Source organism: Peromyscus californicus, unplaced genomic scaffold (genome assembly GCF_007827085.1).
Source record: "Peromyscus californicus insignis strain IS unplaced genomic scaffold, ASM782708v3 Scaffold_4__1_contigs__length_199733344, whole genome shotgun sequence".
NCBI classification, from domain to species: Eukaryota; Metazoa; Chordata; class Mammalia; order Rodentia; family Cricetidae; genus Peromyscus; species Peromyscus californicus.
The window spans coordinates 6393945-6419585 of record NW_026294562.1 but is presented as its reverse complement, the minus strand read 5'-3'; the positions used below and the strand labels follow the sequence as shown (position 1 = coordinate 6419585).

General features: G+C 44.2%; 1 protein-coding gene across 3 annotated transcripts in view; it reads left to right on the top strand.

The window, feature by feature from the left end:
- Acsl5 (acyl-CoA synthetase long chain family member 5) overlaps positions 1-25641 on the top strand; it is a 47092-nt gene that overhangs the window by 4975 nt on the left and 16476 nt on the right. For 2 of the 3 annotated variants that reach the window (XM_052712602.1, XM_052712600.1), the window contains exons 2-6: positions 12952-13136; positions 16894-17002; positions 23063-23127; positions 23238-23339; positions 24778-24877. In XM_052712602.1, coding sequence (XP_052568562.1) covers positions 12981-13136; positions 16894-17002; positions 23063-23127; positions 23238-23339; positions 24778-24877 — 532 coding nt within the window. In that variant the 5' untranslated portion in view covers positions 12952-12980. Of the gene's footprint in view, positions 1-12575; positions 12782-12951; positions 13137-16893; positions 17003-23062; positions 23128-23237; positions 23340-24777; positions 24878-25641 lie in introns of those variants that run through there. The other variant, XM_052712601.1, reaches the window with a different exon arrangement.

Below are 25641 nucleotides of genomic sequence, written 5' to 3'. Positions count from 1 at the left end.
CGAACCTTCCGCCTCCATCAGAAATACCATTTCCCAGGGTCAGTGGGAGTAGGAGGAGAAAGGGTATTGGGAATGAATGTGAGCAAAACTGCATTAGACATGCATGAAAATGTCCTAATGAGGGGTTGGGGATTTAGCTCAGTGGTAGAGCGCTTGCCTAGCAAGTGCAAAGCCCTGGGTTCAGTTCTCAGCTCGGGGGGGGGGGGGGGGGGCGGGGGGGGAGAGAAAGAAAGAAAATGTACTAATGAACCTGTTGTTACGTACAATCGATATTACTACAAGGAAGAAAAATCTTTCCCTCGTTCCCTCCTCTAAGTACTGCCCTTTGTCCATTCTTGTCTTCAGCCACCCCTGGACCTTTCCTCTCTTCCCTTCTACTTAGGTCCATCCAACCCACGGTGATGGGGTTTATTCAGGAAGATGGTTGATAAGACACAGACAAGAGTTGAGAAAGATGGTTTGCTGAGTGTGATGGCAGCAACCTTGGTTGACAACAGAGTGTGTGGGAGTGTCTTCCTGTCCGTGGGCTTCACTGGTTGGGTCACTGTCTTTGCCTGGCCCTGGAAAAGAGACGATTAGCAGTGAGGCCTGGGATCAAGGGTCACACACCTGGGCCTGTAGTGATCCAAAGGGCTGTCCACTCTACTCCTGTCTCCAAGGGCCTGTTCTCCCTCATTCTCGTATGCTCGTTCCTCATCTTTGTTTTTTCATGTTGCAGAGACCTGTAATGCTGCAGAGGGTGGGAGTTATATATTCCAATGTTCATCGATCAACACTGGCTGTACTGGGCACACAGGCCCAAGGTCTTTGTTTGCCTTCTCTTTCCTTTCCTTTTTCCTTCCGTTCTGCTCTTCCTTTCTTTTTTCATCTTCCTCTTGTTCTTTTCTGTTTTCTTGGGGTCTTTTAGTTTTATTTTATTTTGGCGTTTTGTTTTTGAGATAGGCTGTGTGTAGCAAAGACTGGTCCCAAACTCACTGTGTAGCAGAGGATGTCCTTGAATCTGACCTTCAGATTCTCCTGCTTCCACCTCCGGAATGCTGGGGTGACAGGAATATACTGGTACCCCCTGGTTTATTTGGTGTTGGGGATCAAATCCAGGGCTCTATGCATGCTGACCCAGTACTCTACCAACTAGCTACACCCCCAGTTCCACTCACCTTTTTAAAAGTGAGCATAGAAATACAAGTGTCACAGGGTAAATAAACGTACTCTTGTCTACCCCAAGCAGCCAACACTTGGATACACCCCAACAGAGCACATTAGCTCCCTGAGAAAATGGCTTTATCCCCTACTAGCTAAAGAACTCCAAGCACACCTTCTCCATTCTGAACATTGTGGCTACCCGGATATAGTGGGTTTGAATATCCGAGTGCACACGTGATATGCTTGGGACTCTGCCTTGGCCTCATTTACATTGTGTGTAAGTGTGAAGTGTGTAAGTGTGAAGTCTCAGCAGTGGTACTCCCAAGAAAGATCAAGCAGACTCCAGTCCAGGCATACATCGTGTTTCTTCTTTGAATTCTTCAGTGAGTGTCCTTTAACAGACTCCTCCCCCTGGTTGTCTTTCTCTGAGCATGTGCCAGTAGTGAGCAACAGAAAGGTGACGAAGTCTCCATAGGTTGGTGGGTTCCCACTTTACCTTAAAGTCTGTGCTGGGTGTGCGGGACTCTAAAGGCTAGGATGACCTTCACATGGAGTGCTCCTGGCACATCACAGAGATGTTCCCTGAGTTTCAGAAGCCTTGTTGAGAACCAAACCAGAAGAAGATGCCATGGCAGCTCTCCTGAGTTCCTGGCCCTGTGTGTGCAGTGGATCTTTCTTGACAGTCCTATGATTCATTTACAGTGTGCTTGCCTATGGCAGGTGTCTTACATCTTCCAGCTGTGGGACTCATTCTAGCAGTTGGGCTCAGAAGGGAGAGGGCAGTGGGAGGTGGTTCTTATTTGGTTCTTGTTCTTACCCCTCCCGCCTTAATCATTTAAACAATGGAAGTCAATCTTTCCTTGCTGTGGAAAGAGCTACCCGTCCACCTCCTGGGGGCTTTAATAGAGCTCCCTCTTCTGATGTTGTTGTCCTGCTCTGCTCACAAATCTTTGTGAAGAGTCCAAGATGCCCTTTCCTGACTTTCTGAGCACATGGGCATGCCTGTGCAAGCATGTGTGTGTGTGTGTGTGTGTGTGTGTGTGTGTGTGTGTGTGTGTGTGTGTGTGTCTTTCAGAACACCCAGGAGCAGGTCTATGCCTGATCACATGGCTAATGTGAGGTGGTGGCCTGAGAGCGTGGGTGCTGCTAAGTGGCTGGGAAGTTATCTACTGGCTCATAGGTCAGGATCTCACACCAGTCTTTCTTCTCAGCTACTTGGAGTAAATGTTGAAAGTTGCATATTCATAGCTCCTCTGGCACTGTGACTCAGGCTCCACCTTTGTTCTGGATTCTTATCTGCTCCAGAGATGAATGAAAAAGTTTCCACCCTCAGAGCTGCAGTTCAGGCTGGCTTGCTCAGTGGCTGAGACATGCTTTACACACTGCAAGTCCTGGAAAGGCTCCTGTGGAATGTTGTTTTGGTGAGGGGAGAGCGGCACTGATGGAAACAAGGCTGAGAGGCGGTGGTGTTCCCAGGTGTGTTCCCAGATGCTGTACTGAACTGGGGGTGGGGCATTCTACACCAGCTGCCTGAACCGGGGTGGGACATTCTACACCAGCTGCCTGAGCCAGAGGCAGGATAATAGGTGTACATATTAGTTTGTAGATAAAACAAAATATGCATTTCAGATTAAGCAATATATGCCATCAAGCATTTCCTTCCCAGTTAGAGCTAGCTACTCAAGCCTCCCTGACCAAAACTCACCCCTTCCTTTAGAACCCGGTCCCTTTTGCTTACATAGCTTTGCTGTCAGTGTTCCACCACGCTATAGTGATCTATGCATGCAGGCTTGCTTTCATATTCTTCAATGGACAACAGTCCCACTTAGCTAGATACAGTGGCTTGTGCTTTTTTTTTTTTTTTTTTTTGGTTTTTTGAGACAGGGTTTGTAACAGCCTTGGTTGTCTTGGAACTGGCTCTGTAGGCCAGGCTGGCCTTGAACTCACAGAGATTTGCCTGCCTCTGCCTCCCAAGTGCTGCAACTAAAGGCATGTGCCACCACTGCCCTGCTGGCCTGAGCTTGTAATCCTAGCTCTCAAGAAACTGAAGTAGAATTGTGAATTCAAGGCTCGATGATGAGACCCTGTCTCAACACCACGTTCTCCCCCCTGCACACACACAAAATAACAATTCCATAAAGGTGGGATTTCATAGCTGTACTCTCAGTATCAATAATAATTACCTGATTTGTTGTTGGGTCTTTTAAAAGTCTTTGACTGAATGATTAGAAACCTAAAAGTTTCTGGGGAAATCTACTTCTAATTATTCACCTTCCATCTGTCTTTCCTATGAAGAGTATCCCTTCAGAAACATCAGTCCCTACACTGTAGCAAGAATCTTAAAAAGTTCTTATTCATAAAATCAAACCTGAGCCAGGTATTGGGGTGAACACTGGATGATCAGAGAAACAGAACAAGCCACAGCTAACCTCACCTGGCCAACTTCTCAGCTGATCTTGTTTCCTCAGACTGGAAGCCTCTGTGTCTTCATATCCAAATGGCTCTCAGCTGAACTGTGCTGCTCAAAACCTAAAAGCTTAACCAGCCAAATGCTTCTAGTTTCTGGTCCTCATACCTTATATACCTTTCTGCTTTCTACTATCACTACCTGGGATTAAAGGCGTGAGTCACCATGCTTGGCTGTATCCTTGAACACATGGATTTCTGCCTCTGGAATGCTAGGATTAAATGCGTGTGCTACCACTGCCTAACTTCTATGTTTAATATTGTGGCTGTTCTGTCTCTGACCCCAGATAAGTTTACTAGGGTGCACAATATTTTGGGGAACACAATACCACCACACTACACAATCCATCGCAGTTGTCCACATGCACTTTATTTAGCAGTAGATGCTGGGGCTGCTTTTATATCAACACATTTGAATCTGTTTGCCTACTAAGACTTCCACTGTGTAGAAGTGCTATTGTTTGGCAACCTACCTAAACAGGTAGACTTGTCTGGGCTTTTGTATTTGAAATAAGTCTTTTGCTTTAGTGATGTTGACCATAATAGCAAAGACTGGATGGGCATAGCTCTAATGCTCTCCACATACATTTGTTTAGTACTTAAATCACAGAAACAGCCTGATTAGGGAGATTTTATTGCCATTTCATAGACAGAAGCCACCCAGAGGATAAGTTACCTGCCTTGGGTAAGAGAAGACAGCATGGCAGGAATTAAGCTCATGGGCTGACTCAATCCCAAATCCTTAGGTGATACACTGTACAATGTTTCTAATCCCCTTTGTTGAGCTGATATTTTTCTACTGGATAAATTGATGGTAGAATCACTGGGACAAATTGTTAAACAGACATTTAAATTGTAGCAGAGGGTAACTCCCCATCTTAAGAGGTTGTACCAAGTTTATATTCACAATTAACATCGCATGTTGTACTCTCTTGTTTCTGCTGGTTTAATGGGGAGTGGGGGAGACAGGCTGGGGCTTTTAAGTTTGTAATTTTCAAGAAGCATTGCTGAAGTTGAGTGTCTTGTCCTCACTTTGAGGACTCTTTTGCCACACATATGCTACTGATGCCCCTGCCCTTGTTTCATTGGGCTGGATTTTGTCTTTATGTGGCTTCTGAGAGTTTAGTGCAGGGACTTAGATCTTGGCCTACGTGCAGTGCTTGACACTTTCCTTGTGTTACCGTCCAACAAGTCAGTCATTTTTAAAAGTGTTATGTAATCAATCGAGCTTGTTATTGTTTCCATTTCTGGATTTCAGTTTACATGTACATCTTGAATCTTTTCCACCAATATTTTAAACTATGTTTCTGTAATACTCTCTCCCAGATATTCTTAGGCTTCTTGCTGTGTTATGTTTGAAGACTGCTCCATCTCCAACTTGCTTTATTGGAGTATATCAATAATCAGCTTTATATGTTTTCTTTCTGTGTGGCTAGCACATTATCCCAGAATATTTGTTGTAAGTAAAGAGACTCTATTTTGATATTAAATGCTATTTAGTATATATTTATAGTGCCTACTGGGTGTGTTTCATGATTATTTTATTAAATAAAAGTATATACTCAGTAGCCACTAGAAAACTTTCATAGCTCATTAGTGAAATTAGAATGTGATGTTTGCCCAATTCCATTCTTTTTCAGAACCTTTTTGACTCCTTGTGAGTTTTATTTTTCTGAGTGTTTTTACAGATAGTGTCAGGTTAGCAAGAAAATCACGTTGGTTTAGAGTTGTGGCGGACATATAGATTTGAGGAGACAGATCTCAGCTATTCCAGGCATGTTCTTCCATCTTCAAGCTCTTCTATGACTCAGATCTAACTCGTCTCTTTTAGTTCATGACATTTATTATTTGTGTGTGCACTCACATGCCACCATGCACTCGTGGAGGTCAGGTGATAGTTTCCAGGAGTCAACTCTCTCCTTCCCCAAGGGGTTTACAGGGGTTACCCTCAAGTTGTCAGCCTTGGTAGTAAACACCATTACCCTTTGAGCCACCTTGCCAGTCCTAAACATTTACATTTACCCCCGTAATGGTATCTTTTCCATGATTTTTAAGTTAGTTATTTGTATGAAGTATGGGAAACTTTGACTTTCCTATGTGCTGAGTGTTCTAGCCACCTTACTGGATTATATCGGCAATTAAAAAGTAAAAAGTACTCATTACCTCTGTCTCCTTAGAAGGTTTCCTTTTCTTTTTCTCCTCTCAGCGTTTTCCCCATCTGTTTATTTTACATCCCAGCCGCACCCCCTCTTCCTCTCCTAGTCGCTCTCTTCTACCTCCCCATCCCCCTCCTCTTCCATCTCCATCTAGGAAAAGGCAGGTCTCCCATAAGTATCAATAAAACATGGCCTCTCAAGTTGCAATAAGACTAAGCACCTCCCCTTGTATTAAGGCTGGGCAAGGCGATCCAGAATGAGGAGTAGGGTCTCAGGAGCCAGTAAAAGAGTCAGAGACAGCCCCTGCTCCCACTGTTAGGGTCTCCTTTCAGCTTTTGCTTTGTTTGAGACCAGGTATCACTATATTGCCCAGGCTAGTCTCCAACTCCTGGGCTCAGATATTCTTGATTCTGCTTCATGAGTATACACCATCAAGTTTTGCCTTGTCTTTAGTGAAAACTGATGCTACACTTTGTGTGTATGTTGTATGTGTATGTGCCTGGTCATGTGTGTGTATGTGCTGAAATGCATGCACTTGGGAACACATAGAGGCCGACAGCAAGTGTCTTCTACCTTCCCACCTTATTTTTTGAAGTGGTGTCTCTCACTGAAACTGAGCCTTGCTAGTTCAGCTAGATGGTGGTCAGTCAACCCCCAGGATCCTCCATTCTCTGCTCCCCGGTACTGAGATTACAAGCATGTGCAACTTTTTTTCATCTCTCACTTGCCTGGAAAAAGTACACACATCTAACTCACCTTCATTGCACATTAATGAAGAGGCTGCTATCCCATCCTTCCAGCTATACAAATGGTACTATTGACTCGCAGTGCCCTTTCGACCTTTGGCCATTGCTTTTTCTGGACATAGAGGCTCTGTGGTTGATAACTGAGGAGGGGTCCTCCTAAGTTGAAGGCTGAATTAGAAATGGGAAGCCCAGGCCAGAGCTTTCATACTCAGTATCCTAATGACCCCTTTGGAATCATGGGGAGGTATAAGACATGTGACATAGTCTCTAGGAGACAAAAAGCACACCAAAGTATGGAATAATATGTTAACTAATTGGGTATGAGAACTTGGGGGACCCTGGTCTCCTTTTTAATGAGCTTTAACTCACCACAGGATAAGTCCATACATGCAACAAGAAAACAGAGAAACCAATTAAGTCTAAATGAGCCTGTCCACTTTCTAGAAGGCAGATTTTTTTAACTTTATAGTTGCAAATGTAGATATCATTATTGCATGGAAAATAATGAGTTCTCCAGAAATAGAAAGCAAAGATGCCCTGCCTTATCGTCTGTTGTTCCCAAGATTCCAAGTAACATAGTGATGTTGGCTAGACTTTCCACAGATGGGAAAACACAGGTCACTTAGTTCCAGTTCGCTGAGTCTGGTTTTGGTGTGTATTGTAAACACACCCTTTCCACTATCTTCCATCTCTAATTCGTTAGTTCACCAAAAGACTGATGTGAGAGGATTCTTCTTAAGGTTGGCTGGAGTGAAGCATGTGCATGTGTGTGTGTGTGTGTGTGTGTGTGTGTGTGTGTGTGTGTGTGTGTGTGGTGTGGTGTATGTATGTGTGTGTGTGCATGTGTGTGTGTGCATGTGTGTGTGGTATGTGTGTGTAAGTGTGTGTGTGGTGTGTATATGTGTGTGTGTAAACATGTGTGCATATGTGTGGTGTGTGTCTCTGTGTGTGTGTGTATTGTACACATGCTTATGGAAGCCAAAAGCCAACCTCAGGTGTCGTTCCTCAAGCACCATATACCTTTTTTCTTGTTTTGTTTTACCTTTTTTCATCAGAAGAGTTGGAGGGCAGATTTTTAGCACTAAAGTTAGGAAAAAGACTCAATGAAAGGAATACCAAGAACATGGGAAAGACTTCCCATAGGAGAATCTCCCCCTTACCCATTGGGCCTGGTCAGTCAGTCAGTCTGTCTGTCTGTCTGACTGTCTCTGTCTGTCTGTTTCTGTCTGTCTGTCTGTCTGTCTGTCTCTCTCTCTCTCTCTGTCTCTCTCTCTCTCTCTCTCTCTCTCTCTCTCTCTCTATATATATATATATATATATATATATGTGTGTGTGTGTGTGTGTGTGTGTGTGTGTGTGTGTGTGTGTGTGTGTATGTATGTATCTTTTTTTTTTCTTTTGGATTAAAGGCATGTGAGCCTGGCTCTATCTATCTATTTTTGAGACACAGTCACTCACTGGCCTGAAACTCACTAAGTAGCCTGGGCTGGCTTGCCCATGAACTGCAGGGATGCACCGATCTCTGCCTTCTGCCTCTTTGGCACTGGGACTTGAAGCATGCACAGCCATGCCTACCCTTTTCCTTTAATGTAAGGTCTGGGGTTTTACTCAGGTCCTCCTGCTTGTGCCCCAAGCACTGTATGAACCCAGCTGTCTCTCCGGCCCAGCTTTAAAACAAAACAAACAAAACCAAAGCAGTGTTTCACTATGTAGTCCAGCCTGGTCTTGAACTTGTATCCCCCTTGTCCTGGTTTCCTAAATGCTTGGGTTATTACAGGTGTATGCCACGGTGCCTGACTTTTCCGTGGTCTAAGATTTGAGAAAGCGGCTTAACTGAAACAATTGAGAACAGATTATCTTAAACTGGAAAAAAAAGTGAGTTATTCGGTTTAGAGTCTACTAGAGTCTCAGCATGGTGTAGACATGGGAGCCCAGCAGTGAATGGAACACAAACCTTGTTCCTATGAGGAGATTAGCTCAGGAGGGGCAGTGGATAACAGATAGTGAGCCGCACTAGAAGAGGGGGTGGCCCAGGACTGGAGAGGAGAAAGCAGCGTTAAATAGGGCAAGCAGAGGTGACTCCAGACCTGTCTGTGAACAACGCACAGTCCTGTCGGAGCTGGGAAGAGCGGCAGGCAATGGGATGAACAAGGACGCAGGCTGGGAGGTGAGAAAGAACGTGAAGGGAAGGTTCTGAACAGAGCAGGGGGAGTAGAACAAGTACAATCTTAAAAATTCAGCTGCTTAGGATATTATGTGTGTGTGTTTATCTGTGTGAGTGAATGCCGTGTGTGTGTGTGTGTGTGTGTGTGTGTGTGTGTGTGTGTGTGTGTGTGGTGTGTGCAGGTGCCTGTGGAGGCCAGACAGAAGAGGGCATCAGATCCTTGAGGCTGGAGTCACAGGTGGTTGTGAGCCCTCCCCATCCTGAAGGTACCAGGAAACAAACTATGGTCACCCACAAGAGTGGTGCATGCTCTTGACCACTGAACCATCTCTCCTCCAGACCCCCAAATACAGGCTATTATTTGTTTATTTTTAAAAATTATTTTGTGCTGCTAGGACTCCAACCCAGGCCCCTTGCACAAAAATAATATATTACAAGAAAGGGACTATCAAGGGGGAAAATGAGCCTATAGAGTTAACCCAAAAGACTTACAGCAAACAAGGGCAGCTTGAGTGACAGTGTAGAGAAGGTCCCTTAAGAACTTCATTCAAATGAAAAGAACTTAATGAATAAATGTTGCCCTGACTCCACAGAGGGCAACATCCAAAGCTGAAAATAGAGTGCTCATAACCTGGGCAGCAGCATTGGTCCAGGGAGTTTGTAAGGATCTGCAGCAGGAGGTGTGCTTCAGAACATCCCAGACATGAACACAGTAGGAGCTAGGAAATGTAGGTTGGGGTGTCCTCATGTATAATGTGGCTCCCTCTCTCTGTGTAGACAACCTGGAACTGAAATTCCAGGCGCAGCAGGACACACCTCTTTCCTCTTTTTGTTACTATGATCGCACTTCTCCCAAATTTTCCCCCACAGAGGCATGATATTAAAGCAAAAAGCAAATACCATCACACCAGTGCTTGCAGGGGATTCCAGAGGGGGCAGGACCACAAGGGCAGTTTGTTTCACACAGAACTCAGGGCAAGAGGGGTGGTGGCTTTGCCCCGGTTTATTTGAGCATGTCTGGGAGTGCTTGTAGATTCTAAGGGCTAGAATGGTAACCATAGCGTCCTCATCCAGTGAAGTTTCAACCTAAGGACCCAAGAGCCTGAGAAACTCACCTTCTCTCAGGCTCTGGCTTTTTGCTACCTAAACAGCTACATTTACATGTCCTATGTAGTGCTAAACTAATGTTATAGGGTGTGTATGTATGTGCAAGTATGCTTATGTAAGTGTACATGTGAGTATTCAGATATACACGGGAGAGTGCATACACACAGGTGTGCATGGGTGAGGTTCCTCAGGAGATAGTCACCTTATTTTTTTTGAAGCAGGCTCTGTTGCTGGGACTGAGGCTTGCTCATGAAGGTTGGCTAGGCAGTGAGCTCCAGGGACCTGCATATCTCTGTCTTCCTATTTCAAAGATTATAAATATGTGCCACCCCACCCCCAAGCTTTTACATGGGTCCAGGGGATGGAACTCACGCTTATATAGCAAGAACTTCACTAACTGATTTATCTTCCCAAGCCCCTGAATGATACATTTTTAAATGGCTAGTTCTGCTGGATGATTTTTGTCACAATTTAAAAACAATTCGAGGGCAGCAGGGAAAACCATCTGAAAGTCCATGAAACTTCTTGAGTTTGAAACTCAGTTGGCAATAGCAAGCTGAGCAAGGAAGCCATTTCTGCGGACAAATAGAGCCTTCAGTACCTTCTCCTCATCAGATCCCTTGCCAGCATACCAAGGTCCTTTCGTTCTCTTTAAACATGTAAGTTGTCCATTGTTTGTAGTGACATCTTCAGACTCATTCTCTTTGTAGGCAATATGACCAAAGTAGGTGTAAAAGGACTAGCCAAATATAGGCAGACTGTGCTTCAAATTAACATAGGAGATGTGTTCTTATTGATTTCTTTTAAAGCTTCCCACTCATTAAAACTGAGGTTTTACGATATCTTAGTCTTCTGGGTTGTCCAAGGATGAAAAATTTGACAACCCAGTGACCCTGGGCCCATGTGACTATGTGGTAACAATTAGCTGTGATTGACAGCATTTGCCCCTCTTGAGATAAGTCAAGGATTCCCAGTCTCCTTTCTCCCAGTGGTTTACCTACCAGGCCACTGGCCCTCCCTCCCCCTTTTCACCCCTACCCTACCCCACCACCACCGAACAGAAACTTTACCTTTAGACCCTACTTTGAAGACAGTGTTTGTAAGTCTCCCACTTAATGTCAGCTTGCCACCTTGAGGAGATGGCAACATTCTCAATGCCACAAACTTGTTCCCACAGTTGAAGGAGGCCAGGTAAGGCTCTGTTCATTTGCAGGTGAGCTTGGGGCAGAGGGAGAGAGCCCAGGTGATAAGATCCAGCTTGGCTAACAGCAGTGCCCCAGCCTCACGAGAGGACTGGGGGGGCAGGTGGGGGCAAGCACCAAGTAGATTTCTAATCAGCTCTGCTATTTGCTGCCAAAGCCGCAGATTTCCTGGGGCTGTCTTCCTTTCATCCTGTGTTGGAATGGCTGTCCTAAAAATGGTGACCTACCTGGCTGCTCCGACACACTTTGATTCCTGAAGTCCAGCATGGCTGTACAAGCCCAGGCACAGCTGGATTCCCAAGCCCCAGCTGTCAAACCCTGCCAGGGAATCATGATAGCTCCCTATTGTTTCACAACCCAGCTGGGCAATTTCTGGCTCCTGTTTCTCTTTTATTTTATTTTCTACCCCTGACTTCAATGTAGAAAACAGAGAGCTTGAGGACTGTTGTGTCAGCCTCCTGGAGGTGAGTTTTCCTCCATAAAATGGAAAGAAACCACTCCAGAGTCAGGCAGCGGACTGACCCATGAGAACAGTGACCCAGAATTCTCTTTCCATTTGTTCTTGCCCCCCCCCCCCCCATGCCTTATGGCTTTTCTTGGACTAGAATGAAGAGTCGCCCTCACTGAAGAAGGTTCCAGGTGCCAAATAATGGCAGCTGCCTCGAAACACTCTAAGGGTAGCTGAGATCCTGACCTGATAAAACTTTTTCTTGGGCTTGTTTTGTCCCTTTGATTTTGAGTAGGATCAATTTGGCCTGGACTCTGAGATGCTGCTCTGTCGTGCGTTGCAGTCAAGTTTGAAGAATGCAGATCTGGGACTTCATTTGCTGTGATCTGTAAGGCCCCAGATATTTGGTTCTTGAGTCCTGAGCCTAGAAATGATAAGAAAACAACAAGGTACATGTTTGTAGCTCTTCCTAGAGAAGGAACAATGGAAACCGTGAGTGGACTTGGAAAAGTCACTGCACCCTTAGAAGCTTCTATGTTGTTGTCTGGGGAACGGTTCTCCATGGCGTTGGTGTCCACCTCAACTCATTGCCGGCTATAGTCAGTACTCATCAGCTACTGTTAGCCTAACCAAGTCGGAAAGTCAGGTGGGGACAGACATCCCTTATAGGGATGCTCGTAGGGCCTTCCCCCAAGTTAGTTCTTCCTGTAGAATAGCCGGGAGCAGAATGTGGCTGGAAATGCTATGGAAAGCTAGTGAGGAGGAAGCTTGGTCCGCTTCAGTACCTTTAAGAGCCTTTTCTGGCCCGAATCCTTATTTGTTCATTGTGCGTTGAGTACATTCTTGACAGCCTTTCTCTGTACTTCAAATGTTTGTCTCAAGGCAAAAATGGCTCCTCTGCGCGTCTAAGATGGGGGTAGTGGGGATAGTGGACACAGGAGGTTGGACCGCCGTAAATCTTAGTGACCTGCTTGGTGCTTCAAAACAGAAAGCGACAGGCAGAGCCTATCTGGCCAGCAGGAAATGTCTTTCGTGCACAGCGATTGATTTGTGGAACCTGTGACGTCACCCCTGCAGAGGTCCCTTCTGTTTAGTTTATGCCAAGGGAAGTCCAGACGGAAGAGCTGGACTCTGCCTGAGCAGGGGAAGCTGTCTGGCGCACTCTCCCCTACTAGCATATACTGGGTGCCAAGGCGGCCTTCTGGGCTCTGTGGGCCACAAACGAAGAGGCAGTTGGTTCTCACAGTTGGGAAATGATTAACTTGTCTTCTTTGATTCTTTCTGCCTTGTGTGAGGACGGTCAAGTGGCCAGGGTGGAGAACGCTTCCATTATTTTCAACATTGCTAAGGTAAACAGTGCAAGAAATTCTAGAGAGGCCCAGCTCTGTTTGGAGAGCATGAGTGTGTGTGTGTGTGTGTGTGTGTGTGTGTGTGTGTGTACATGTGTGCACCTCTGTAAACAGTGTAAAAAAAACACGCCCACTTCCTCTAACTTTTTCTTTCTTTCTCTTTTTTTAAGGTCTGAATTTCCTGTTGGTATTCACAAAGATGCTTTTTATTTTTAACTTCTTGTTTTCCCCACTCCCGACCCCGGCCCTGATCTGCCTCCTGACGTTCGGAACGGCCATCTTCCTGTGGCTGATCAACAGGCCACAGCCAGTCTTACCTCTCATTGACTTGGACAACCAGTCTGTGGGGATTGAGGTAATGTTCCCAGCATCCTCAGTTTCTCAGCTTGACTGAACACAAACTGCAATTCAAAACCCGGGGGTAACATAGGAACAGAAAGAATGTGGGAAAGTGAACTTTCACTCTCCACATGTCAATTTCTTCCTCTAGCAAATTTCCCTTGAAACAAAATAAAACAGGTACTGGAGCCTTAGGTGACAGTGGTTGAGATCACAGGTTGCAAACTACTCCCTTGTCTTTGCAGATAGAAAGCTGAGGATAGTGCTCAAATCTTTAAATGGATAAATTGTTTATAAAGGGCAGCTTTTATGTGTTCTATGAAGCCTAGGATATTTATTGTCTAGCTGTTTAGAGAGACACTTTGCCAGGAGACCAGCTTCCTGGAAACATCTAGCATTTGAGAATGGTAGAGAGGTTGTTTTATTGAGTTCTAAGATTCAGTTAGTTAATGTTCATCAACACTGGTGGAAGTTGGGCCAGGCTCATTCCTCTGTCTTTCAGACAGATGCTCAGCTCCCTCCTGACCTCTGAGAGACAGTTCCAAGGACGTCCTCCCTACCCTTTCTTCCTTCGCCCTCCGCGAGTGGCACTGTCCATTTTCGTGCTATTCCTTCTCCGTGGCCAGTTGGCCCCTCCTGCTCTTCTCACAATCTTCCTTCGCCTGCTCCATTTTTAACCTCTCCTTCAGCCTTCCTCTCAACTCTATTGAAACCCCTCCATCTTCTGCAGTGAAGCTCCACCCTTAGTGAAACACCTCCTAACCCCCGGGGAAGTCATCCTCAGTCATCCGGGTTCCTTCCTCTCTTCTTTGTATGGTTTACTTCACATTTGGAGTCCCCTACAGCAAGGAAACCTCTGTAAGGCAAAGGTAGTAAGTTGTGTGGGCTTCATGGACCATCTGGTGTCTGTTACGACCACTTAATGCTGTTGGAGAGTGAAAGCACCAGCAATGTGAGAATAAATGAGCAAGAGTGTGTTCAATAAAACTTTATTCATAAAAACAAAGGCAGGACAGATTCAGACAGTTATCTGCCAACTCTGAGAAGACAGCTGCTTTTGCTAGTGAAATGCTCAGTGGATAAAGACTCTTGCTCTGCAGGCTGGTGACCTGAGCTCAATCCCCAGAACCTGTGAGAAGATGGAAGGAGAGAACGAATTTCACAGAGTTGTCTTCTGCCCCCCATGTGTGTGCCATGGAATGCACACCTAGACATTATTCCAAGAAAATACATACATACACATGTATGTACTCACATGCACACACACACAAATACATATACTCACATGAACAAGCACACATACATGTAACATATAATATGACCATACTTTGAGGTTTAAGACATTGACTGAGGGGCTGCTGAAATGCTCAGCGGGTAAAGGTGCTTATCTCTGAGTTCAATCCCCTGGGACCTGAATTAAAAGAAACAAAAAGAAAAGAAGAGATAAAAAGGAAGAAGGGAGCTAAAAGCAGAAGCTGTGGGACTGCAGTTCCCAGGGGAAAGCAGGAGACAGCTAGAGAGGATGAGAGGGCAGGGAAGGGAGACGGTAAGTGCCTGTGGTAGATACCCAGAAGGGTGCAGCAGGCCAGAGCCCAGAGATGTGGTGAATGCCCAGGCTGGTGCCTTGGGAGGGTGTAGAAGGATCTAGGAGCCGGAGAGACACTCCTGGCATAGACAAAGGGAGGAAGTGTTAGAGCGCGTGGAGGGGAGAAGTAGCTGAGAAGGCACACCCTAGAATATGGGGTCAGATTTGATGGAAGGCAGGAGCCAGCAGAAACAAATCATCTGCACACACCTCAGGAGAGTCAGATCAGCAGCAGAGAGGCCAGGTTCCTCAGAAGGGAGCTCATATATGCCAGTCCCGGGTTTCAGCATCAGATAAATAAAAAAGAAAGAAAGAAAGAGGAGGGCATGACTGCTCCTAGGTGTGGAGGAGGAGGAGGTTTAGTGTAGACAAAAGGGGGGGGGCAGAGCCAGAAGCAGGGACATCTGGGAGAGTCCAGAGTAAGCATGACCCTGAGCCGGCCCCATGAGGAGAGGGGAGATCCAGAACAAGAGGCGGGGGGGGGGGGGGAGGAAGGGTAGACAAAAAGGGCTGGGTAACCAAAATGGCTGGATTATATAGGGAAGGACAGCCCTGCTCCTTGGCTGGAGAAGTTTAGGGTAGGGGCTAGGTTATGCTAGCCATACCCTGTAACTCTTCAAGACTGAGGGATGCTGGGGGAACCTGGCAGCCAGGTCCGCTTTGTTAAATGTTAAATGGGCACCTCATCCATTTGTTCCAGGTTTGAGGCCTAGCTGAGCCCACATGGGGTAGAAAGTGAGAATCAACTCCAAGTTGCCTTCTGAACTCCACAAGTGTGCTATGGTACACATGCCAACACATATACACATGCATGCAATACATAAATAAAAATATATATTTTTTAATTGTCTGAGCATGGAAGAAGGAGAGGCTCGTGGGGGCTGTGCCTCACCCCCCCTTGGGAACTGTCAATTGTTGGAAGCTGCTGGATATGTAGGAACTTAGAGAACTCTGTGATGTAGCCACTGGCAAATTTCCTACAATCCACTGGATTGCTCTTCACTCATACTCATGTGGACTCTGTCAGTCCAAAGGAAACTCCAGTTTCCCAAACTCCAAAAGGCAATCCTGGACTACAGGAGACAAAAGCCAGTGTTCCTCAGGAACTTGTGAAGCCAGTTCCTGTAGCTGGAGTTTTTCTGCCTGGCCCACAGTCAGGGCAAATCTCTCTCACCCGCTAGTCCCAAGCCATTCAAACCCGATCAAGTAAACACAGAGACTTATTTTGGTTACAAACTGTATGGCCGTGGCAGGCTTCTTGCTAACTGTTCTTACAGCTTAAATTAATCCATTTCTATTAATCTATACCTTGCCACGTGGCTTGTGGCTTACCGGTACTTTACATCTTCCTTGTCCTGATGGCGGCTGGCAGTGTCTCTCTCACCCAGCTTCCTGTTCTCTCAATTCTCCTCTCTGTTAGTCCCGCCTATACTTCCTGCCTGGCCACTGACCAATCAGTGATTTATTCATTGACCAATCAGCAACACATTTGACATACAGACCATCCCACAGCAAGTTCCCCTCTACCTAAGGACTCACTTTCATTTATCACTGGTAGAAGGGACAGATGGCAGTCTGTGACACCTATTAGCATACCAAAGTCCATGCTGGCCTCCAGGCTCCCTCACTTTCCTAAAAGTGGCAGTTACACATTTTAAAGTGCATGTTAGTGTCTTAGTCCTTCTTACCCTAAACTCCCTCCATCTCATAGCTCCCCCTCCCACTCATTCTCCTTATAACCCTGCTTTTTTTGATATGTTCCCTCTGTCTCTCTCGTTCTCTCTATAACCACCTCCCTCATGGCCTGGCTCAGTCTGCTGGCCATGTTCATTTACTACTTTCTCTCTCTGCTCTGGACTCTTCCGGATGCCTCTGGCTGTCCTCTCTCTCATCTACAATAAAAACTTTCCCCTTAACCATACCACAGGGCAGGCATGTCATCAGTTTGTATAGATCCCAAGCCCCTATGAAAGTGGGAGGGGGGATTGTTGGGAGGAGGAGAAGAGGTTGTAGTGAGGAGGGCTAGAGAGGGTGAGGGGGCAAGTATGATCAGATCAAATCACATACATGTATGAAAGTTGCAATGAAGATTGTGTCCCCATGACTTCAGATGTGATATCTGTCCATAAAGTTTTGGAGAGAATAAAGAGAAACTCAGACTTTGCCTAAACTCGGTCTTGTGTCCTAGGGAGGAGCCCGGAGGGGTGCTTTCCAGAAGAACAATGACCTAATCCTTCATTACTTCTCAGATGCCAAGACGGTGTATGAAATTTTCCAAAGAGGACTTGCTGTGTCTGGTAAGCCTGGGTGTCTGGCCTTGTCTGTAAGAAGCCCAGCTGGCTTTGGTTCGCCCTGGTCCTCCCCGTCTGTCTTCTAAACCTCCAGCAATGTGAAGGCTGTGGCCCATAAAGACCTACAGTGTACATAGAGGCCTGAAGCACCACATCAGAGTGAGGGCTGCTGGGAAGAGTGCGGAGCTCAGTTCTTCCACATCAGGTTTCCACGCACTCTGTTTTCTAAATCAGCACCCAACACAGGAAGGAACTTCCCTGCCCAGGCTTGGATCAGACCTGCGGACGCAGGTGTTTTGAGGAGCTCACTACGCATTATATTTGTTTAAGAACTGCTTTTCATAATGTATTTCCTAGCAGTGACTACGTGTAAACAACATGAGCCAGGATTAACTACCGAGACTTAAAAATGTTCTCAGCTCTTTCTTGACTTCTGCATCATGCTTTTGGTCCTGCCATCATGTTCAATATCACATAAGTAGTTATCTCTGGGTCTTGGGGGAGAGGGACATCAAACAGGCTTTGTTAAGTTAATTTGGAACAAACAGAGTCTTGATACTTACTGTCTCATTCTGTTGAGCCAGTGCAAGGCATCCACGTTTCCTTTCCCAACTGCCTGTCTTATAGCTCTCTCTCTCTCTTCTCATGAGCAGTATTTTGCCTGGTATCAGTTTGCCTGTGTGGCAGTTCTCTCTCCCTCCCTTTCCATTATCAATGACCAAGTCAGTAGCCAACCCCCAAGATGAACTAACTGTGCAACAGCTACTGCACACACATTATCTACACAACCAGCTAATTACTAGCTAATTACTGTTACTCTCCATCTTCAAGATTAGGAAATGGAGACTCCAGGACTCAAAGACATTCACAAGGTCAAAGAAGTAGAAAGGGTTGGGGTTGATACTTAAGCTTACGTCTGTTAGGTTGCAGTCTGATGGATTCTACTAGTGAGATTGGTCAATATTTTAACAAAAATGGTTACTCCTCCATAGGAAAGATTTCTTTTATTTTTTAGCCCTTTAAAAATTATTCACTTGTAGCCGGGCGGTGGTGGCGCACGCCTTTAATCCCAGCACTCGGGAGGCAGAGCCAGGTGGATCTCTGTGAGTTCGAGGCCAGCCTGGACTACCGAGTGAGTTCCAGGAAAGGCGCAAAGCTACACAGAGAGACCCTGTCTCGAAAAACCAAAAAAAAAAAAAAAAAAATTATTCACTTGTTTTTAATTTTCATTGTGTATATTCATTGTTCATGATACTGTTGCATAAGGACACTTTCATATAAGTCTATAATGTATGGTAATACATCCCCATTCTCCCAAGAATAAAGTACAGAGATCAGTTCCTCACAAAAGTAAAAATAAAACTACGACATGACTCAGCTACAGCATTCCTGAGTATTTACCCAAAGGACTCCAAGTCAGCACATCACAGAGACTCCTCCATGTCAATATTTATTGCAGTAATATCACAATAGCCAAGGTATAGAACCAACCTAGGTGTCCAAGAATAGAAAAATGGATTAAGGAAATGTGGTATACATACATACATAAGTGAGTGTGTGTGTGTGTGTGTGTCTATAAATATGTGTACACAGACACACACAATATACAATTTTTTCTTTGCACATTTTTTATTCAAGGTAAGATAGTAAATTTCTAAAAATGACTTTAGATATTATTCAAAATGTCGACTTGGCATATTTTCAATGCGTGGTATATTGGCATGTACATGAGCATGTTATACCAACTTTCCATAAAGAAATAATTTGTGTGGGAATAACACAAAAGTATGCTCACAGGTGAATTCTTAAGTACTATTTCATGAAATATAAGTTACTAAGATGAGCATTTCCTTCTGCCAAAGATTTGAGTGCAAAGGACACTCTGCATGGTAAGTACCGCAATATTTATGGAAAAGATATATGTGTCAATTCCAATTTATTGTGTGTAACGATGAAGACAGAAAGTCAATAAAAAATTAAACTGAGAATTGAAACATAATATTGCACTTGTATAGTAGCTCATGTTAACTTAATATAAGCTGGAGTTATCTGAGATGAGAGAACCTCATTTGAGAAAATGCCTTTGTAAGACTGGGCTGTAGGCAAGCCTGTAGGGCATTTTCTTAATTAGTGATAGGGGAAGGCCCAGTTCATGATGGGTGCTGCCACCCCTGGGCTGTGGTCCTGGGTTCTATAAGAAAGCAGACTGAATAAGCCAGGGGAAGCAAGCCAGTAAGCAGCTCCCTTCCATGGCCTCTGCATCAGCTTCTGCTTCCAGGATCCCCCCCCCCCCCCCCCCCCCCCCCGCTTTGAGTTCCTGTCCTGACTTCCCTCAGTGACAGACTGTTACCTGGAAATGTAAATGAAGGAAGCCCCTTTATCTCCAAGTTGCTTTTGGTCATGGTGTTTCATCACAGCAATAGAAAACCTAACTAAGGCAACTTGCTAAACTTATTTGCTTATTTTCACCCTATCTTTCCTTTTTTGCTTGTATATGTACAAGAGTATTTATAGCCAGGCGGTAGTTGCGCACACCTTTACTCCCAGCACTCCTGGAGGCAGAGCCAGGCAGATCTCTGTGAGTTTAAGGTCAGCCTGGACTACAGAGCGAGATCCAGGACAGGCACCAAAACTACACAGAGAAACCCTGTCTCGGAAAAAAAAAGAGTATATATAGCTAAGCACGTATGACGCACTGTTTACACAAAGACATACCTATTAATTTTGACTTTTAAACTTAGAGCAGATTCCATGACTTTTAAAATGCAAATCAGATGCACAATGCATTGAACAAATACCGAACAATGTGATTCTTTCAGCCTTAGAAAAGAATGAAGTTGTGTTGTCTGCAGGAAAATGAATGCAACGGGAAATAATCATATTAAGTGAATCAAATCAGTCTTAGGAAGCAAATGTCATATTTTTTCTCAGTTGTGGTTCCTAGATTTTGTAGATATAAAATCATATATATGAAAGGTTTATTTTAAGGAAATTTTCTGTCTCCACAAGAGTCTGTGCTCACACTTCTGGGTCTAAATCAGCATTTGTTTGGATTCCATGCAGACAACAAAAAACAAATCAAACATTAAAGGCTTAACTTCTCTAGGGACTTCAGAGAGTAGATGGCTGAAACCGAATTGCCTTCCTGATTATCTATCTTCAGAAGTTCTCTTAAGCGACTAGATTATGTGCTGTTTTTCACCTAAAAACAAGTCGTTCCACACTTTATATGTGACTAAAAAGACCTTTCATTTGAGACCTTTTGAAAATTTTAAATTAGAATTCCAGTGGTAGGGCCAGTTGAGCATATTACACAAACAGGCTTATGGACTGGCATGGCTTCTGCCCTAGGAGAAAATGGCAATTCTGATGTTTTCTGGGGTTGAATGTATCAGTCAGTCCTTTAAACTTCCAGACTGATCTGGAAATGCTGGTTAAAATGTGTACTCCATGGTTCAAGCTTTTTTCCATCAAATCAGAATTCCAGGAAATGAGACCTAGCGGTTCTTGGGAAGATTCAAAAGAGGAGTTCTGGAGGTTCCGCATGCAGTGTAAACTCTGCTCAGCTTCGGGTGTCCACCTAGCTGTGACATGTTCTCAGCTGTACTCTTTGAAGTTAGCCACACCTTAGAACTCAACCAAGTCGAGTAAGTTAAACAAGGAGGTCAGGAATTTGCCAGCAAAAGCTGACGGGCACAGAATTTAATGAGACTTGAGCTGTTGCCCCCTTGGGCTAATTATTTGACTTGCTCCTTGGCTAAGGGCCTCTGCCAGCAGTTTTATTACTCAGGAAGTAATGAGAAGGTGTGGGAGAGTCTCCTCCACATTATTAGGTGAGCTTCAAGGTGGTCCAGGCCTTCATAATTCTTAGTCCAGTGGGAATGACAATAGTCCTGAAGACCAAGTGTTAGTGTGCCTGCGATGGCGTATGCAGGCCATCAACAGGAGCTGTCATTAGTGACCATATCAGGACAAAGGATCTCATTGGTGGGCCCAGAGACACCGCCCTTGGGGATCAGTGACTGTGGTCAATGGGCTTGTCAGGACTTGCTACACTCCAGGGAATGTTTTGGCTTGAGATTTTATTTCTCCTGAAGCTGCTTTGGCAGGAAGGGAATCCCTCAGTCTCCCCATTCACTTTTCGCATCTCCCTAATCTTTCCTGCTTTCCCTCCCTTTTTCCCTCATCACTCGATTGAGAAGTTCACAAATCTGCCCTTCAGTTCTCAGTGAGGATTCCCTGGGCAAGTCCTGAATTCCTCTCAGCGATCTGGCTGAGTTCTTGAACTGTCACTCATTTATTTCTATTTATTTTGGTGGTGCTGAGGATTGAACCCAGGGCCTTGTGCATGCCAGGCCCATGTTCTACCACTCGGCCACATCTCCAGAATCTTCCAGACTTGTTCTGATTTTAAGGCAGGCCAAGTGGTTCCGATACTTATATTATAAATTTATACTGTAAATTTATTTATATTTATATTATTAAATTCTCTTACTGTCCAATGTAAGGCACAAATTGCGGAAATACTGAAGGCAAGCCTGTGTTCTTTTTTTTTTTTTTTTTTTTGAGACAGGGTTTCTCTGTGTAGCTTTGCGCCTTTCCTGGAACTCACTTGGTAGCCCAGGCTGGCCTTGAACTCACAAAGATCCACCTGGCTCTGCCTCCCGAGTGCTGGGATTAAAGGCATGTGCCACCACCGCCCGGCTTAAGCCTATGTTCTTACAGTCTGTGTGAGACTCCCCACCTTAGAAGACACTCTCAGATAAACAAGTAAAGTACATGAACAGCTGATTCATGAGAATAGATCAAAATATAAAAATATTTGGAAAGATCCAGTTTCATTATCTGTTAAAGCAGATGAAAGTAACAACTTTTCAGATCTACAAGGCCCCCAAATCAATTTTAAACAGTCCTGCCAAGTTGCACAGAGCTGGGCGACCGAAGTCCCGCCCCTTCTACCCTGTTTGCTTTCTATTGCTGTGATCAAACAACAACAACCACCACCACAACAACAGCAAACCAACCACAACCAAAAGCAACTTGGGAAGTAAACGGGTGGTTTGGCTTCCACTTCCTCTTCACAGTCGCTTACTGAGGGAAGTTGGGGCAGGAACTCAAACAGGAGCAAAGGTAAGAATGATGGAGGGGTGCTGCTTACCTGCTTGAGTTTTAATACAACTCAGGCCCACCTGCCTAGGGATGGCACCAGCTACAGTGGGTGGGGCTCTCCCACATCAATCATTAATCAAGAAAATGCCCCCAAACTTGCCCATGGGCCAATCTGATAGAGGCAATTTCTCAGTTGAGGTTCTCTCTTCTCAGATGACTCTAGCTTGTATCAAATTGACAAAAAAAAAAACAATCAACTCTTTTTATTTCATACTAAGGAACAGTGTTTAAGGGAATATTCTAAATTGAAATGATAAATTTGATAATACTTACCATAGAATTATTTAGAGGGACTGAGGAACTTGGAGCTGTTACACAGAACCACAGTGAAAGTCATCAGATGGCTGTTGAAATCTCTACAGAGGAAAAAAAAAATAGCATGGAAATGTTTACACCAGATTGGGGAAGGAAGCACAGAACCAAAATTCTCTGTTTATTCCAAATATGTTGATGACCACAACTGTGTAAAACCATGTATAAGAACAATGGAAGGAAATAGTATTAGTAATGGTATAGTAAGGACCATGATTCATATTTTGATTTTTTGTCATTAGCATATTTTTATTATAGAGATGCTCAGTTTTTCTTCTCTCTCATTTGGTACAGGCTGTTTGTGTCATTTGCACAGCGTAGTCTGTTTATGTTACATGGGCTAGTCCAACTGGCAGCCTGAGGGCCTGTCTTCTTATGGTAGCCATGGAATCAATACTGAACTACCCTGCCTTGTAATGTTTTCTAAATGTTTGCCCTTACTTTTCCTGGACACCATAGAAATTCAGATTCTTGTTAGATTTATCCTTTGTGTCTTTGCCTCTTCTGGGTGGTCTTTTTTCTTATCTGGTCCAAACAAACAATTTGCCCTTAGAATTGATTTGCTTTCAATGTTGTATGTTTTAGACAATGGACCTTGCTTGGGATACAGAAAGCCAAACCAGCCCTACAGGTGGATATCCTACAAACAGGCAAGTGGAGCTCATGCTCTAGGAAAATGCCTTTGCTGATATGCCATGAGCTGCTTTGGTCTCTTTTTGATCTTGGCTTCTTCTCCCTGACCCCTTATTCTCTCTCCTAGGTGTCTGATCGAGCAGAGTACCTGGGTTCCTGTCTTTTGTATAAAGGGTACAAGCCATCACAGGACCAATTTGTTGGCATCTTTGCTCAAAATAGGCCAGAGGTACCATGTTGATGCTAACTAAGTGAAATTATATCCCCCAATACAGCATTCTGACATTTGCTGATGACTTACCAAAGCTATTTAAAGATTCCATATTGTTCTTCTAGTCAAAGAGTGGGGCTTCAGAGCCTCCTTAAATCCCTGCTGAGTGTCTGCTGCTCTAGTCTGAGTAGTTGGACTTATATTTCCTACTTCTGCGCAGAACATTTTAAGTCAGTCTGATTTTCCGATGAGGAGAATAAAGACAGTGCGAGAGACGACTAAGTGAAATCTTGAAGGTGTTGAAGAACAGGATAAGTCAGCGTTTATAAGAAGTAGGATGTACGCTCTGTACTTGGCCTGGTAAACCAAGGCATCCGTGGCTGTTGACTCTGGCCGTCACTGTCTTCACACAGCGAGCTAGAAGCAGATGAAATACACTAAGATGGTTGGAAATAATCTTCTTCCCCAGTTACAATAAAACCATTAGCCCTGACATCCCCAGGAAGAGATTTTTTGGGGGGCCCATGCATTTGTTAGGGCCAGTTGCTTTATTAGATTTTTAAATTAGTCCTGAAAACCGCTGTGTACCCCAGTTTGGGAGCTTCAGTAAGAACATGTGACCTTACTCTAATCTGGGAACTTAATATCAAACCTGGTATATCAGTCTTCCAGGGCTGCCACAGTGAAGCATGAGATTATGGTACCTGCAGCTGACTTACTGCTAATGCATCTCCCATTGATGTGCAGGTGCTATCTTCTCATTATTTTCTCATGCTGTCTTTTCTCTGTGCACATGCATCCCTGGGGTATCTTCTTCATCTCTGGATTATGACCACATTCTTATGTCTGTATTTAACTTTATAGTCATACTGATGGTTAGGGTTTCAACATGAATTTGGGTACAGAGAATAGGGACATAAATCAGTCTCTAAGACCTAGACTGCCATTTAAGGGCAGTGGTTAGAAGATAATGGTACTCTTTGTGCCACACTCTTCATGCTGTTAAGTGTGTGGACACGGTGGCATGGTTTTCTCTTTGTTCATTTCCACTGTATTTAGATGGATTTTTACCTCCATGTTCATAATCCAATAATAGCAGTCCTTTGAAGTTCTGTCCAATTTCCCTAGCTGCTGGAGCAGTCCCAGATAATCTTGACCCCCACTCTTGAAAATGACCTCTGCCTCGCATAGTCTCCCGAATGCTTTTCACATCTCTTATGGGTGGAATGGCCACTCTCTTCTTTGTATGATGGTCTACCTCAGTTTGGTGGTGATTTCTGTGCATACCTTAGCTCGTGTATCTCCCTTAGAGCAGGATCAGTGATAGCCCTTATGGCCATTCCTAAAGGTTTTTTTTGAACATTAACATATCAAATAAATATTTGTTAGCTGAATGTCTGAATCAATGTTCTTCAAAGTCATCTTCTAGGTCTTAACTTAAACTTTTTCTCTGCAGTGGGTCATCTCTGAGTTGGCCTGTTACACATATTCCATGGTAGCTGTCCCCCTCTATGACACTTTGGGAGCAGAAGCCATCATATATGTTATCAACAAGGGTAAAACTTTGCTATTATATTATAACTTTATTTTTTCTTAATGTGGAGTAATTCTTCAATTTAGTTTTTTTCTTTCTCTTTTCTTATTTTTCTGATATTATAGTATTTAGAATATCATTTACAGGGAAACTACAAAAATTCCTATGAGACGAAGGTATGCTTAGATAAGAGGTTCAGCGAAATTATTTAAGATGGTATAGGATAGTAACTTGTTTAGAGACAAGACATGGACTAAAAGTCTGCACGCAATAGGCTTGCTCAAGTCACAGTACAACTACAGAGTTTCCTTCCCATCCTTTGAAAGCTTAAGTCAGTAGATTTAAGCAATATGCACCAATATGCATGTGAATATATAAAGGAAAACTGCCATTGTTAGAGAAACAAGTCCAAGTTCAACTGGCAAGCAGCATCCTTTCACATGTCTCAGGGGTTATTTTATGTCTTTGCATTGAGACTGAGTAGATTTGTTTGAATAACAGATACTTCAGAATTTTCTATCTGTGACCATAAAAATCAGAGAAAATGATGAAATTTAGAATCATGAAGTGTTTGTCTACTAAACATTCCATCTGCACTCTGCTTCCTCGTGGGTTATCTGCCCTGCAAAGCACACCAGAGGGAATGAGCTCTAACAGAAAGTGTTTGAATGAGTTTTCTTAAACAAAAGGATTTGCATAGTTCTAGAAACTAAAATGTGTCAGCAACATTAAAGGGGTGGGGCTTGTATTTCAGTTAAACTCATTTTTTTCTTTTTCTTTTCCTTT